The 17,564-nt window shown below is 33.2% G+C and overlaps 1 protein-coding gene across 2 annotated transcripts in view; it reads left to right on the plus strand.

Annotated features, from left to right (window-relative positions):
• Nucleotides 1-17,564, plus strand: part of RhoGAP102A (Rho GTPase activating protein at 102A) — a 37,944-nt gene that overhangs the window by 5,386 nt on the left and 14,994 nt on the right. For both annotated transcript variants that reach the window (XM_085196430.1, XM_085196429.1), the window contains exons 2-3: nucleotides 2,559-2,715; nucleotides 12,916-13,032. In XM_085196430.1, the coding sequence (XP_085052556.1) occupies nucleotides 2,559-2,715; nucleotides 12,916-13,032 (274 nt within the window). The remainder of the gene's footprint in view (nucleotides 1-2,558; nucleotides 2,716-12,915; nucleotides 13,033-17,564) is intronic.

Raw genomic sequence — 17,564 nt, forward strand, 5'->3', positions numbered from 1 at the left:
TTATAGTAAAATAATTAATATGCTAAGTATAAAAGCTTATTTATTGTCTACATAATACTCACCTGACAATCTATAACATAGCCTTATAAGAATAATACAAGAAATCAAATAATTATTTCTAATGTCAATTGATGCTCAAAGAAAAAGAAAAATATATAGAAACATATAAAGAGCAGGTTCAGTTTCCGCTACGCTTAACTTTCTATTCAAATCTACATTTTTATATATTTTTATATTATCCAGATAACTCATCCCGCCTCTGTTATGAATATACCTGTCTAATTTAACTGTCCCTGTTCTTCGGAAGAAAATCGCGGCGTTGATGAGTGCTTAAACACTAGGTCCCATCTCGATAAAAAGCTTACATAGCTTTTTACATACTTAAATATAACATAATCTTTGTTATCAGATTATATACTAAACTAAACAATTTTTTTAATTCATATTGTCTTCTAAATACAAAGCTTAGTTTCAACCTCGCGGACTTTATTAAACTACTAGCGACCCACTCCAACTTCGCACGGGTGCTTAAAAAGTTTCGTGTCTTAAAAAGTTGACAGTTTATGCATGTGTAGACAGTTTACTGTCTATAAATATATAATCTTTGCGTACATGTCGTACATAATATTAAAAAAGTCCACGAAATTATTATAAATATTTTATAACAAATAATTTTTGTTGAAATTAATTCTTTACATAAATGCAGAAAAAAGTCATTATATCGCTACTATGAGCCTGATGCTTTATCCACCATATTTAGGGTAATTATTAAAAAGAAATTACAAACACCTGTAAATTCTCTAATTAGTTGATACAAAATTAATAATAATTTTAAAATTAGAATTTAGCCATGACAACGAGTCAGTGATCAATAAAAACAAACACTGCATTGACTATGCTCCACTAAAACTGAATGTGGGCGAGCTTTCAGACAAAACATATGTATGTATCACGAGTTTTTGAGTCACAGTGAGTTTTTCCACTGCACGTTTGATTAGTGACAGGCTATTCTTTAGTTATTTAGTTCAGTTTCTTCTATTCTTTGTTTATTTAGAAAAGATATAATAGAAAAAATTCAAATCGTAGAAAGAGATATATTTTATTTCCTTTCGGAGTAGCTGGATGAGAAAAGAGACTTCAAATTTATCAAAATATGTTTATGTTGTTTCTCTTTTGCCACTTTTATTTAACTAGTTTTGATGACTGATTGCGATTTTGATTTTCCCCCGGTGAAAAGCGGGATTTTTGAACATTTACAGACAAACCGCGGTACCCAAGTTCAGGTGAAAAGGGGACAACGACACAAATTTCCGTGTGCTTACCGTGAAACTAAAAATAAATCAATTTATAACAAAATTTTTAAGTCGACTAACCACAACCTAAAATTTGTTAAAACCGAAAGAGCGTGGGCCGTCCCCATATACCCATTACCCATTAATATAAACTTTATAAGACTCTCAAACGGTACGTACGTAATATTTATGCGAAACACTATTCTGTCGTGACATTAACGATGGTCTGGTAACGATAACGGTTTCACACCTACTTCGTTAATACCAGCTCTACGTTATTTGCTCTTTGATCTGAATACATACTTGAAAAAATATTATACTTATCGTGAAATAGGCTTCAAGTATTTCACAGGTGTGGCTAACGTTTAAATTCATTTCTGTTTCGTATAAAATATGTAAATAGCAAGTCCTAACACGCAACTTTGTCTGCGTGGACTACAAAATCCCGTTTTTTCCCGTGTTTCTGGGAATTTCGGGGAATTCTCTCTTCATACTCCCTTACACCTCTCAAGAACCTTACATGTCAGTTCTACGCTATTAACTCTCTGATCCAAATACTTGAAAAATATTAAACTTACTCGCGAAACGTCAGATACAAGGATGTTAAGTTTGCCGCCATTCCTCTACAATTAGTAGATTTTTATTACATCCAATAGTTTCTATAAAAATTGCACGAAAACTGACAGAAAACTTAATAAATAAAGCTTTTATTCAAGAATTGTAAATCCTTATTGCCTTTAACAGTATATCTTTACTACTAGACCATCTAGATTCCTATACGAATATTGTAAAGCTGAAGAGTTGTAGTTTTATATTAATATTTTTGTGTTGGATAGCCATTATAAAGGCCGGCTATATTACATCACGTTAATCGATACATAACTCCACTAAATTTGCGGACGGTTACTTCACATACTTATAATGTGTCATGTGTCATACTCATGTGTTCGTTATATATATGAATATTTTAACACTAGGTTCCCTCTGTTTTCCCTTGCAGAAAACAGTCGAAAGCTAACAAGTTTAAAACTAAAAGTTCTCAGAACAATTTGACATCAACTCAGGCGCGGTTTCACCCGCTTTAACTTATCATTATATTATACAAAATCTTTACATGAACTGTGCGTTATTCTGGTGAATAAGTTATATTGCCTACAGTAATATTACATCTAAACGTGTTCAATAGTTTTCGCGTGATCCATCCATCCAATTATAATATTAGTAGGATATCTTATCTCTGGTGTGATGACGTAACGCGTTGTGCAGGGCAGTTGTTGCTGGACAGACGGCGGCGGGCGGTGCGTGCGGCTGGCTGACACCTCTCTGCTCACTCTCACCGAAGTTGAGAGGAGGGCGCTGCAGCAAGCCGCCTTGGCGAGGCTACAGCAACTCAACTTGGGTACTACCATTAAAATACCTGAAGGTTAGTTTTGTTTTATAAATAATAATTACTCAGACTGTGCGACGAGTCTGTGTCCAATTTTCAGTTGTGGGAATCAAATATTTTCATTTCTGGTAACATAAATTAATTTACCAAAAAAATACAAACTTTCTCAATTTTCACCGGATTACATAATCGGAAACTAACCAAACTTTCACCAAATTATCCTTGAAGTGTATTCTTTCAAATAAAAAAAGAATTATCAAAATCGGTTCGCGCGACATTGAGTTATTCGTCTATTTGTCGCCCACATACCTAATGCAAATTTAAGACTTATGTGATTTTCTCATGGATACCATTGTCAGACATGGACCAAAAAAAAATGGGACCATTCGGGAAGCTTCACCTTTCAAATAAAAAAAAAATATCAAAATCGGTTCACCCAGTCAAAAGTTATGAGGTAACAAACATAAAAAAAAAAAAAAAAAATACAGTCGAATTGATAACCTCCTTTACTTACAGAAGTCGGTTAAAAACAAAGCATAGCGGTAATTATTTTTCCCGTTTCTGTTGGAATTTCGAGAAGTCCTTCCTAAGTGCCCATACAGTCCCAAACCTACCTTCATGTCAAACTTCAACTTTCTAATTTCCACTAGTTTTGTCTGTGCGTTTCTGTAAGTCACTCAGTAAGAAAAGAGTTTTACATAGATTGAAAACGTAAATTACATTTACTTATATTGTCAGACAAATTGGTATTTAAGTTACTTTTGATAGCAAGATAGAATTGATGATAATAGCATTTAAATAAATTTGTGGCTTTTAAATCACGTAATTAAATAAACTTAAATCTAAATATAAATATTTTTTATGATTAAACTTGTCGCCACGGTGTCACTTTTTCACTCAAGTCCAACAACATTACTCAGTAAAACTCGAAAAGTTTGAGTCATTGAGTTTGCTTCGCTCCAGCGAAAACCTATAAACACTTAAACGTCCGCTGAGCGAAGTTTCCGGTACACGGATACGCGACCATTACTAAAGGAAAGTGCAAAAATATATCATAATATCGTAAAATGCATGTAAAAATAACATTGTAGCTTTCATGAAATTGTCGTAAAATATACACTTCGCTACATTCAATAGGATTTACACGTGACTCCGTTCGAAGATGTGTTATTATTTATATTTATAAATATACAGTGTTTGAGTGTAAACGCGATGGTTGTTGGTTCGTTTCTCACTCAGGCGAATGAATTATTATCATTTTTTGCTCATCTTTGGCAGAGGGAACCTTTACCTCGTTAACAGAACGAGGAAGTTAAAATATTAAATATTGTTAGAAATAATCAAATAATGACCATAGAGGTTATATAAGAACGACTCTAATTACTGGCTGGCACTTTTATGGGCTGTCAACGACGACCGAAAGAAAAGGATCGCTAACGTCACTCTGCCCGATGGATTCTTTAGAACCAGATACTGTTATTAGACTGCTAGATAATTCCCTTTGGTTGTTTAATAATTATTTGAAGCCTTGTTTTAATTCATTACCTTTCCCACTTTATTTAATATTTCCAATAGTTTCTAACAATATATATTCATTTCCCCGAATGGAAATCGAACCCACAACCGTCGAGTTCCACAACTCAATATCTCAATTTACACGGACTTGACTCAATGTTCTTTTTGTCTACACCGTTATGTAAAGTGTGAAGCAGAAAAAATATCTGATTTCCTCTTATTAAATATCATAGTGCGATCCTAAATTTTACTGCTTGCGTGCTTATAGTTGGATAAGCAGAAACCTAGCGCTAAGGTGTGGAAAAAACGCAGAAAATTAAGCGGAACTAGTATTAGGAAATTTTATTTTCCGATGAAAACCATTCCGTGGGCATCGGTCTCTCTTCATGTTATAAAATAAAAAAATAAGACATCAACTGACACTAAGCATATATAATTAATTCCCTTGATGTCAATTTAATATAATATTTATATACCATCTGTCCGTTTGTCCAAACACCATATATAAAAGTTAAGATTAACCCATCAGAAGTTGCGAAAGTTGGTAGAGTGCCAGTAACTTTTATCTTATATTTACTGTACGTATAAGATTTACGTGAATTTAATAATTTTGCCGCGTTGTCATCACACCGTTTTTTATTATTATTATTGGCCGGCTGTTACTCATTTTTAAATTGGTTTTAGAGGTATACCACTCGACAACTTTCATAGTTAATGATCGTCGTGTTTGTATATCTTTTGGAACGGTTCACAGTAATGATGTATGGCTTTCTGTTTTATAGTGATATATGAAATTGGCTTTTTTTTTATTCAAATATATTTTAATTCTTTTTTGTTTGTAAGTTTAGTATAAAACGGCAGATTTATACAGAAAAAAGGTATTAGGTAGTTATCTACTTTTTATATAAAAAAATGAAAGTATTCTTAAAAGTTATTATAAAAAACTATAGAAAACGATAAACGTATAACAATAAATTAAATGTAAAATAACTTCTATACTTATAATGTAGAAGCGTAAAACAATTATAAAACTGTATATGCTTTGTATTAGAAAAATATGAAAACATTAAAGAATTATATTTTTTGTTTAAATATATCAATACAAATTACCTTTCCGCCCTTGACATGAAAAATACGTACATGATGAAGTAGTAAAATTTATTTTATTTTTATCTATTTATCTGTTTTTTCCTTGTATATATTTTATTATCAGTTGTAGCCGTCGTGGCACAGTGAAACAACGTGTGACTGGCGCGTGTAGGTTCTATTCTCATTGAATGATTATATTTAAATTATTTTCATTTCCCTGTCATGTCAGACAAGGCGCAGCGTAGAGTTTTGTCAATCAAGACGCAGTGTTTTTAAAATTGACGTGATTGACGAACGTGAAGCTTTTTTTATATAGGTAACTAATATTCTAGTATTACTATATTGATTTAATTATGGAAACCTCATGATATCAGTGTGTCCAACGCAGCTCTTGTGTAGAAATATTAATATTTATAATACAGACGTCCCTCATCTATTTAGACAGAGTGCGGCGTTAAATTCCGGCGTCTAGCACACAATATTACGTACATATTACTACGAATACAATCTATCTATCTTTCTACCTCTTTTTGAGTACAATTAAATTGAACACAATTAAGATACATACCAAAGAGCACTAACGAAGCTAAAAAATTTCAGCACAGGTGACCTACTCGAGTGTATCTATAAATACATTGACACACGGCTATTTGCAAATGACCGCCTCTAAATAAATACGTCGTCCCGCCGTTACGCAAGCGTGACGCGCCGTGACGTCGCTCGACACCGCCCAACGTGACAATATGGGGTTATACAGGGAGCTTTAAAATGCAAAGGGAAAGAGCCTCTTATAACGATATTAAAAATTTTAAAATAAACTTTTAAAACAATTTATAATTGTACATTTTATCTGCCGCCTTTGAGAGTTCAATTTCTCCATGGATGAAAAGCACGGTGGAGAGGTCTGACTATCAACTAGCATTTTCTATTTTTTGAGATAAATGGACGGTGTGTGGTGAGCTTAGTGTCGTAACACTAGTCTCCTCTGCCTACGCTGCTATAAGCGGGAAAAAGCATGAAGCCATTATTAATTATATTTTATATATTCTTTTTACTAAAAGTTAAACCATTTCCTGATATAGATAACTTTAGTTTGCAACTTAAGTAAATAAAACACCTGTATATATTTGATAGTTGGCAACGCCGTATCAAGAGTGTCGCTTGAACCCGATCACATGATCCCCCTTTGACGAGTTTCTTAAAAGATTATTTCTGATTACAAATATTAATGTATGTAGGTGGTTTATAATTTTAACAGTCTCTTACGAGTCTTGGCACAGTCGGCGTTTCATGTGGAATCAAAATGTAAAGTTGTTTATCTGAAATACGTTCGATATATATATTTTTGAGGCCTTCGTAGTGCAGTGGTGTGTCTGACTGTACACCCGATAGTTTTGGAATTGATTCTTCATTATATTTAAATTATTTTCATTTCTTCACTCTGGTAGACAAAGCGCAGCATTAAGTTCTGCCGCTATGGTTTTTCTGCCGTACCCTGATTATGTAGGAAAAAATTTGAAGGTGTAAAAATGTTATGTGATATTCGTGATCTCTTTATATAAAAATTTTGTTTCATATAGCTCTACTTGTATTGAAAACAATGTTGTAGTTAATTTGTGCAACTTATGTACCAAGACGTTCGTAAAAGCTCATTCTCGATTGAAGAGTTGCAGTAGGCTAATTAAGTTGTTATGACATCTTGGAAGATATAAGGTGTAGCAGTTTATTTATAAATTGAAATTATTTTTTTATTTAATATACATGATTTAATAGTTTTAATTAGTTGTTTTAAAAAAATGATATTGAAAATTCACAAAATGAACTAATTTCAGAGAAAAACGAAGTTACTTCATTTATTACATTTTAAATTGTCATTTCACATTCGAAATCAAATATGTTAAAATAGTAAAGATCTAAAATAGACCATTCGAATCAAATCTTTCCAATAGTTTTTGCTAAGGTAAACAGACTGACAGACAAAAATTGCAAAAACCATATTTTTGATTTCTGTTATATACTTTGTATAAAGACCATTAGAAGTATTTTTTTAGTTTATTCTCAATGTACAGAATTCACCATTTTGCAGTTTTATTATTCATATGTATAGACATATTAATAATTTACAACATAAATTCACTAAATGGAAAGATTACCCTTGAGCCAAAAATGCGAGCTTATACAAACAAAGCTAATCTATCCTTGATGGCCATGTCTACGAACTAAAAAATACCTCTATTTCATTTTGTTTACCTTTAGCCAGACACTGGACAAACAGTTCTGTACGGAACTCAGGTTATGGCGGAGGATAAGCGTGCCAAAGCAAAGCTACACATAACAAACTACATACAACAAATGTCAATCATATCGTTTCTACGTAAATTTGTAGCAATTTGGGTACGTGTCTTCAGCATGTTTTTTTTAACTATCCCGCGCATAGCAGGGTAGGCAGAGGGAACCTGGCAAACTTGTTACGACACTTCGTCCCAAATAAGGCACTTCCGTTCTCCCCTTTTTTTAGATACCTTTCAAGCACAGGTAGCCAGTTATTAAAACTTATTATATTATAAATTTACTTCCTTTTTAGAATTAAATTAATCTATAACAACATAACACAACTAAAACCAAGAAAATCGTAAAAATGCTTCCCAACATTATTTATATTTCTCATAAATCGAGATCAACATATCTCCAAGATCAAGAGATCAGATCAAACATAACAAAGGAGTGATGAAAGTCTTGCATAATAAGTTTAAGTTTTCTAAATTATTACATCGATAAGAATAAATTATTTTTAAAAAATTTTGATCTTCACGCTATACCCGCATAAAGCAGGATAGGCAGAGGGAATCTAGTATTAAGCTTACGTCTCTTCGCTACCCACTTTCATTTTGGAAAACAAGAAAATGAAAATAATTCATTACACTGATGTTGGAGATACGACTATAAACGCGACTATTGTGGCATCGATTTTTTTTCACGATTCCCACTCGATTATATTTATTTTTATTTCCACGTTCTGGTAGTAAAAGTGCGGCGTTGAATGCCGATGCTCAAAATGCATTGTTTCAAATATTGGGCGGAAAATCGGCAACGGAGTATATTAACTGTTTCCTTCTGCATTTTCTTATATTTTTCTATCTCCACAAACAATTTATCCATTCAAAATAGTTTTGACTTTTGCATACTTTCAGTGCATTGTATAGATCGTCTTTCGTTGTATCGGAATCCGCGCGATAAATCGCGTTTATTCTAAATATAGCGCATACCGTCGTGTCGTTAACTCGTTATCTTAAAAGCACTTGCGACACTTGCTTTTACAAATAATTGAGGTGGTGATTACTGTTATTACCTAGAAACATTCAATTAAAAAAGCAGCTTCACGATTTTTCCCGCAAACCTAGCGTCAAGACTCTCTGTTTCCCGTTTCCTCTGATATTCTGACTCTAGATAGCCCTTTGCCTACTTACCTAGCCTCTGCTGAATAAAAGTTACCTTTTAATACGTATAAGAATAAATATTTCACTATATATTGAAGCACACGTGACGCAATGGAACAGCATATGACTGTAAACGTAGCGGTTGTGGGTTCGTTCCCCATCCGGGTAATGATTATATTTATTTTTAATTCCCCGCTTTGACCTTCACCTCAACACACAATGTCTCGAATTCGGATTTCTGCAATGCGAAAAAAGCGAAACTTAGCTTAGCTTTTTAGAATATACACATTTCTATTAACTACCGTTGGTCAAATGATTCATCAACGACCGGTCAAATAAAAAACATAGTGTTGAGTCACTCCATCTATTCCCAACATAAAATATATAAGTATAGGTAATAATTTATAAACAGATGTATGTATATAAAAGCTTCTCGTGCCATCACGAGTGATTCATATAATGTTTAGTGGCTGATATTTTTATAAAGACTGATTACTTCGCCCGCCTGCGCTGCTATCGGTCTAGATTGCCGCGCGGTCCAGCTGTCGGCTGTCCAAAGGAGATGTGTAAAATTAAATCATAGTGAGATGTGAGATGACAGAATTTCTTTTTTTTTGTGTTTGTCAACAAGTTGTTATTTTATTTCGTTAGATTTTATTATTTGTAGATTAGATTATGTTAAAATGTTATGTACTTTATATTAAAATGTTCTTCCGCGATAGAACCCACAATCACCTTCCCCCCAGATTTGCCATCATATTTAAATATATTTCAAAGTAGCAATTGTTTGTTGAGTTCGTCACTCCATTAGCTCGAGGTTACTCTATGAATTGACTATCCAACACAATTTTTTTCTATTTCAACTTGAACCCCTGGGATGAGCGAGCTCAACGAAAAAAACGTTCAGCTTTATTATATTAGTATAGATCACAATAATTTACATGATTTGATTAAACAGAGTTAGATTCTTGTCATTTCACTTGTAAATACTCAATCAATGATTTCACTGCCAGCTTAAAAAGAAAGATCTTATAAAAAGCTACAATATAAAAATAGAATAATTAATTTAAATCATATATGATAGAGGATGCGGAGCTTCACGCCCCAAGTGGGTGTTACGTCCGGAGCAGGGTTTTGTAAATTAATTAATGCTACTTATTTTTGTATTTTTAAACAAATTTCAGTCAGGTGACCATTGACACTTTGTGAACAATATTCTATGAAATATGAAGGATTTTACCTGTGACCACCCCCGACTAGTGAAATGAAGTGCCCGCGTACCTACTCTAACTGGTAAAGTATTATATAGCTCTCTTTTGTAAATGGACTATCTAGAAAAAAAGGAATTTTGCAGCGAAACAGTAATTTTTGAGATTACCATCTTCAACCAAACAAACTGTTCAGCTTTATATATTAGTATAGATAGTAATATCTTACTATCTTACAATGAGGCCACGATATTATTTTTTTTTCGGTAATGTTTAATTAAATTAAATGATTTATATACGTAAAGATAACCAATATTCTGCCATCATTACTTTTTGCATATTCCATTTATTTTGGGATATAACTGCTTAGACATCACATAACACAGCACATTCGTTCGAATCTGCAATTATCACAATTATTCTTAATAATTTTAGTTCTTTATTTCATATTGTTCAGGCTTGCTATCTGCCTTGGTAACTTTATATAAACGATCGTGGGATGGCCTTTAAGCCTTGACTTCTCAGGAGCTTTAAATATAATAATAATATATTATCATGTAGAGTGTAGACACAAGTATCTGCATAACAAATCATGATTTTCTATAATCTATTACAATAAATCAAATATTAAATATTATATACTAAATTCAATAATAACATGAGAATTATCGCTCTTACCGAGTTGATCCCACAATAACACGATGAAACAATGTAGGTACTAGAATCTGTTACAGAAAAATCTATTTTTACTTTTACTAAATTTCAAAAGAAGACAACATAAATCATTATAAATTAAACTTTAGCGATTTTCTATTTATTTCCATTCTATTTTAACGTTTCTTATTATTTCGTGTCACAATGCTCTTAGCGCTGTCACTGTAAATCTCTGCGGACGCAACGCTTCAAGCGCGGCGTTTGTTTACGTGGTGATAAAATTATTTTATACTAGCTCCGGCTCTGCTCGTGAATTTTGTTGGTGGCATTTATTATTTTTGAATATCGTGTATCTTTGTGTGTGTAAAATTTTGGGTGACAAATTTAATCTAAATCTTTTTAGTGTTTCCTTTTTTTAGCTTCAGGAAACAAATTGTTAAGCTTAAGACACTCCGTTCACCAATTTTTCGCCTCTTTGGCTGTAGCGAGGAAATAACAATAATGACCCTGTGTGGAAATCGAACACAGAACCATCCTGTTTATTGGCAGACGTTATTTCAGATCGCTTCAGCATTCAGAAATCATGATTCTTCCTAATATTTTTTTTCTTGTTTCTTTTCAAATTGTATACCCAGCTTATTCATCAAAGTGTTTCACGTTATTAAGCATTTAAAATATCTAGCCCAGGTGACAATCATTGTTGACACCAACGCTCGCTGTGTTCACGGCGTGAATTTTCAATATAAATTCTTTCACAAATAGATCGCTTTTTTGTATGTTGTTCGAAATTAAAATTAGATTTCGTGTAAAAGAAAGAATATTGTAATTGTTGGTAAGAGATAAAAATTTAACAGTATCATGTTATTTATTAGCCCTATCACACAGTATAGCGGCTATACGTAGTGTCTTAATTATACAATGTCTGTATAATTTAGACATATAGTAAATTATACTATATGTCTAAATGGTACTATAAATATGTCTATTCTGACACTGATATAATCGTGTTTTGTATTATTTAATAATGTATTAAAGTTTAATATGTTTGACAAGTTTTAGTATGAGTCTTGTGTAGCTATAAAGTTATATAACGGAAAATTGTGAATTTCAAAAGAAAAACTGATCTGAATTGGTCCAAAATATTTCCGGCTAGAGTGAATCTGTTTATTTTGACAATTAACACGTTTTTGATATAAATAATTTCTTTTCATCAAATTTTCTTTACTTGGTGGTACCTCGAATACGAATCAAGCCCACAACTATCAAGCTAATATCAGATTTCTGCTCAGTTTTCGAGCCTCCCGAGCTCTCGAAACTCGAACTCGAGGAAATGAAAATAAGTCATTACCCCTGATGAGAATCGAACTCAAAACCGTTGCGTTTATAGTCAAACGCTGTGCTGCTGCGCCACGGTGATCTCAAAAGAAACTCAATAGTAAAAAATACAGTAAATTTTCCATCGGTAAACAACATGTAAGGTGAGCTCGACGACCCCTACTGCTGCAACCCGACACTTGTTTTGATGCAATCTTGGCGACTTTTTGCACTCTGCGTGAGACGAGTGGAATTTTGATCGCTTTAATTAATATGAAAACAAACATATTGAAATTAGCCAAGAAACATTCTTAAGACGTGACAATTTAGAAGAGAATGATCGTGGGTTCACAAATATAAGATGTTATATTTTTAATAGCTACAAACTGTAGCGCATGTAGCAACATGCGGGATACATAGGCAGAGTGAACCTAGTGTTGCGACACTCCGTTCCCCAATTTTGGACTATTTTCAAGACTTTGCGTATTGAGAAAACTCAACACCTGTTTGGTTGCCAGAGCGAAGAAATGATTATAATTCATCTACCGAGTGGGAATCGATTGCACAACCATTGAATTTACAGTCAGATGTGCCACTATATTATAATTTTAGTGTATACATGTGTAAATGCTCGCAAGTCTGAACAATTTAAATTATACTATGAAATTTTGCGTTTGCTCTTAATTACATTTTTCAATTTACTAAGGACATGGACACATGTGCTCGAAGATAGGTTAGGAAGTATAGGAAAACATAAATGAATATTCCTCGAAATTTTAAGGAAATAACAAAAAAACTGTTTACGTCATAAAGTCCAGTCCTTTGTTTTTAACTTCGCTCTGTATTCCACACATTTCAGGATAGACAAAGGGGACCCGGCAACCTAGTATTATTTAACACACTCCGTTCCCATTAAGACACTACCGTTCCTTACTTAGGTTCCCTCTATCATGCTATGATCGGGATACAGCGTGTAGCTGATTTACTCAGATTTATAATGTTTAATTTATTTAACACAGACAATGCTGCAGCAGTCGCGACGAAGCCAAAGAGGCGGGCGTACTTGCTCAAAAGGAAGGCGCTCACCACTGGCTTCTTTGATCAGAGCCGTGCCAAGGACGGCGATAAGGAAAAAGGTAATATGTTTTCTATGTCGTAGAAGCTACATATGTAGTCGTAGCGGTCGCTCGTAGCACTTCTACGAGTACGACTATTGTATACCATATAAGGAAATTGTTTTACGTCTTATTATGTTTGTTATAAAAAATAAACAATGGTATAAAAGTTGTATTTTAACATATTATACAAAAATATATAATTTTCTTAATATATTTTAAAATATATATTTTATACCGATATCAAAAGCAGTACAGTGGCGAGGTGACGCGAAATATTAGTTCGATATAACATAACAATTTAGTAGTACGTAAATATTTGTAAGCTTTTGGCATATTGTCAACGTATCAATAACTAACCACCAAATAAACAGTCAAATGGATGAATAATACGTCTGCCAATATCGTAATATAGTAGTGTCGGGTTCAATGCCGATTGTCTTGTTTTATATGAGAAACGTGTACTTAAAACGAGTTTTAAATAAAATGATTATTGATTAGAATATATTTTTATTAGTTTAAAGTAAGTTACAGTTCGCGAATCTTAAGCAATCTGTGCATTTGTGTGTCTTAAAAAATAGAGACAGAAATAACGTTTGAAAATAAAATATATTATTAAGAGATCACTAAAAATATTTAAACAATAAAATCTATATATATAAAAGGACTTGTCCTCACTGACTGAGGTAAGACGCACGCACAGCCGTAACCGCTTATGGTAGAAACCTGGAATTTGGACAGATGTTTACTTTCGTAATCTGGACATCCACTAAGAAGGGATTTTGAAAAATTTTTACCCTAAAGTGGTGAAATAGGGGTTCAAAGTTTGTATGGAAAAAAAATTAAATCGGCACCGATTTTTATAAAATTTGAAATTTAGATTTTTAAAAGTATTTAATTGAACACGTGTTTCATCGTTTTCTAGAATTCTCCCCCTAAGGGTGTAAATAAGGGGTTGAAAGTTTGTATAGATTTTTTTTTAAATCGGCACCAATTTGTATAAAATTTGACATTCAGACTCTTAAAAGTATTTAATTGAACACATGTTTCATGGTTTTCTAGAATTCTTCCCCTAAAGATGCAAATAAGGGGCTGAAAGTTTGTATGGAAAAATCTTTAAAACGGCACCGATTATTATAAAATTTGAAATTTAGACTCTTAAAAATATTTAATTGAACACATGTTTCGTGGTTTATTAGAATTCACCCCTAATTACGCAAGCGAAGCTGCGCGCGTCCGCTAGTTATAATATATTTTTCTACGTCGGATATTGTATCCTGGTAATTTTCAGTCTCATCTGATGTGTAGTTTGTGTTAATAATGAATCGTTCCATTATATCATCAAGCACAGCGTAGTGTCCACGGTATTGTTTTCTCTTTTTACTGCCTGTTCTCATATATTTATCAGTATTACTTTTGACTACTTGCCGTTTTAAACGTTTTTTTTTATAAATTAAAAATATACTGTACTGCTAAACTAAGAATAGTTGTTAGTATAAAACCAAATAAAAGTGCAAGAAAAATAAAAATCAAAACTAACAATATCCAGGATATCAGTCCCGGTCGGCGCTTGCGCACCAGATACATAAAAAAATACGTTTAGAAGCCAATAAAGCGCACACTAGACAGTGCGGCTAATGAATATATCAAACTGATTTACTATACGCCTGTGTGTTAAATTTAGTGTATATACTAGTAATATAACTTCAATTTTATTTTATATCTGAGGCAAAACGTGGCAGGTGATTTTGCAAATCGACTGATATGTGATTTATTTTATATGTATAATTCTTCTTCGTTATAGCCTATGAAAATTATTGTTAAAACTAAACGTTCTTTGAAACGATTGTTGTTTTATATTTTGATGTTTTTTTCCGAAAAGTATGGAATGATAGTTTTAGAGAATTCTATGAGATGGAATGTCTACTATAAAATTATGTTGAACATTCAAGAGCACAGACCCAACAGATAGCCTCACTAGCATCACTAGGTAACCACCGGTGCACATCTATCGATGTCGTTGACCATCCCATCGTAAAATCAATACTGACTAAACCCGTGGGAATTCAGAAAGCGTGGATATTTAAAATAGTGTAGGCGCCGGCGTACGCGGCTATATATAGCTAATTCTTGAGGATTGTCTGTCATCACCTCCGTATATTGTTCTGGTTGCGTCAGTCACATTTTGCTTTGGTTTTTTGTTTCATGAAATATTGGTTTTTTGTAGGCGTAGTCGTCGTCCGTCTGTAACTGCAACGGTTGTGGGTTCTATTCCCGCTTGAGGCAATGAATTCTTTTAATTTTTTCGCTTTGGTAATTAGACAAAGCTCGGTGTTGAGCTTGTAGTGAGACAGGTGATATCTATTTGTCATATAAGTACAAATTGAGATATGGTAACTATGTATGCACAATGTACACTCTTGGGAAATTAGATTATGGATTCTTTCAGTCTACCCTAAAATGTATGAGAGATTTAAAATAAAAACAATTATTTATATTATTTATTTAAAATTATTGCTTTAATTTCATAATTAGTTATTTCATATTGGCACGGATTAATTTGTGGCTAAAGGAAGGTTCTTACCGCTTAGTGCCCTGCTATACTAGAAAACTTGCGTCAATTACGCGATAAATATGCGAGACATTACGTGTTAAATGGCGAAACGAATCGAAAGAGATACGAAAATAATATAAATATGATTATTCCGTTGAGCGGGAATCGAACTCAAAGCTATCGTGCTTACAGTCCGATGCTATTACTCACGTAATTTCAGTAAGATTTTAAAATATTTAAAATTCGGGGCATTTAAAATTCTGGGGCATCTGTATAATAATTATCGATACAGCTTGTTATTTTTGATGACACTGCGAAGTGTGGACGTTATTATGATGTGCAAAGTGTAATAATTTTAATCGAAAATTAAAAACCAAAGTTGGAATTTTGAAATTTTTATGTTTTATATTGTATTTTGAGGATAAAAAATGAAGTTAAATATTAAGATCCTTGCTTTTCCTGATTATTACATTTTTTAAATGAAACTCTTTGACCGGATTAATTGCTACTCGAAAGTTTAAGAAACGTCGCGTCGTGTTTCCAGAAAAGTATTTAATATACACAATAAGTCCGGAGAAAGAGTTTTATTTAAAATTAACTTAGATAACCATCCATTACAAAAAATGTTATATTATTACAACTTTCATAAATACATATAACTGTTGGCACCTGCATTTTATAACGACATAGGCAAAGTAAACCTAGTGTTAAGGCTCTCCATTCCCCACGAATCGTCCAATTATCGAGGCTTTACATGTTGAGAATCGGGGCTCAACGCCGCGCTTTGTTTTGTTGCCAGAGCTAGAAAATGAACAAAAAAAATCTCCCCTCGAGTGCAACGAAGCAACCGTTGCATTTAAAGTCAGACGCTGTGCCACTGGGCTACGACGGTCTCAAGAAAAAATATTTATAACAATAATATTATTTTTAATTAATTCTATCATATTTTCTCTAAAATATATTCAAACGCAGCACCTTTCATCTCCATCCAACGTTTTGTCAAACGTCTAACAAACTCTGCTAGACCTTGTACGCACAATGTATACATTATTTCACTTCTTTATAACTTCGCGTGATCGTTGTTTACGTTGAGCGCGTGCCAATTCCCCTTTAACACGTTATGAAAGTGTTACATTTAAACTTTTTTTCCTTATCGCACCCAAAAATTTGGGTCGTACATGTCAAATGAGTCAAAGTGTTTCGGGTTAGTTGCGTATTTGCGGGTGGTTTCTCAGTATTTGTTTTAATCGCTTGTAATTTTATTGTTGATGGGCTATATAGGTGTAGGAATTACTGGTGAGTACGGGTGCCCTTCACAGAATAGTGTGGTGCCCACCCCAGAATTTTAGGGAAAAAAAGTAAGCTTAAAGACATTACACAAAAAGATCATATGCTACGATGCCCATGATTACGAACTATTGAACTAAATATTTGGCATAACAATTTCATTACGTCCTTATTTTCCCACTTTCCTCCGAATTCTGGACCCATTGCGTGCTCAGTGGCAGAACCCAACACTGCGCTTTGCCTCCTTACTAGAGCGGAAGCGGAGGAAATAAAAATATTAAATATTTCATTTCATTCCTTGAGTGGAAATCGACCCTACAACATGTCGAGCTTACAGTCGCACTCTTGTGCCCCTGAGTCATGACTGACATAAAGTATTTTTTCAAATCAAGATAGTAGTTCCTAAGATAAACGCGTTCAACAAAACATACTCTTCGTATTTATTACGTCATATACTAAATTATTATGCTATTAATAGGATCTCAATATAAAGACACGTTTGTTTTATATACAAATAGTTTCCAAGTAGGCGCCACCACATTACCCTATTGTTCCCGAGTACCGCAAATAGCGCGGCCTTTGTACTATCATTTATAAACTCTGAGTAGATGATAGTTAAATTGCTTCTATAGCGCTTAGTGTTATTTTATATTAAAAACTGTAGCCTAACCTAACCTCGTAACCTCGCTCTGTCTTATTACCAAAGCAAGGA

Source organism: Heliconius melpomene, chromosome 13 (assembly GCF_056956725.1).
Source record: "Heliconius melpomene rosina isolate 202511_hmr_F chromosome 13, ASM5695672v1, whole genome shotgun sequence".
In the NCBI taxonomy this organism is placed as follows: Eukaryota; Metazoa; Arthropoda; class Insecta; order Lepidoptera; family Nymphalidae; genus Heliconius; species Heliconius melpomene.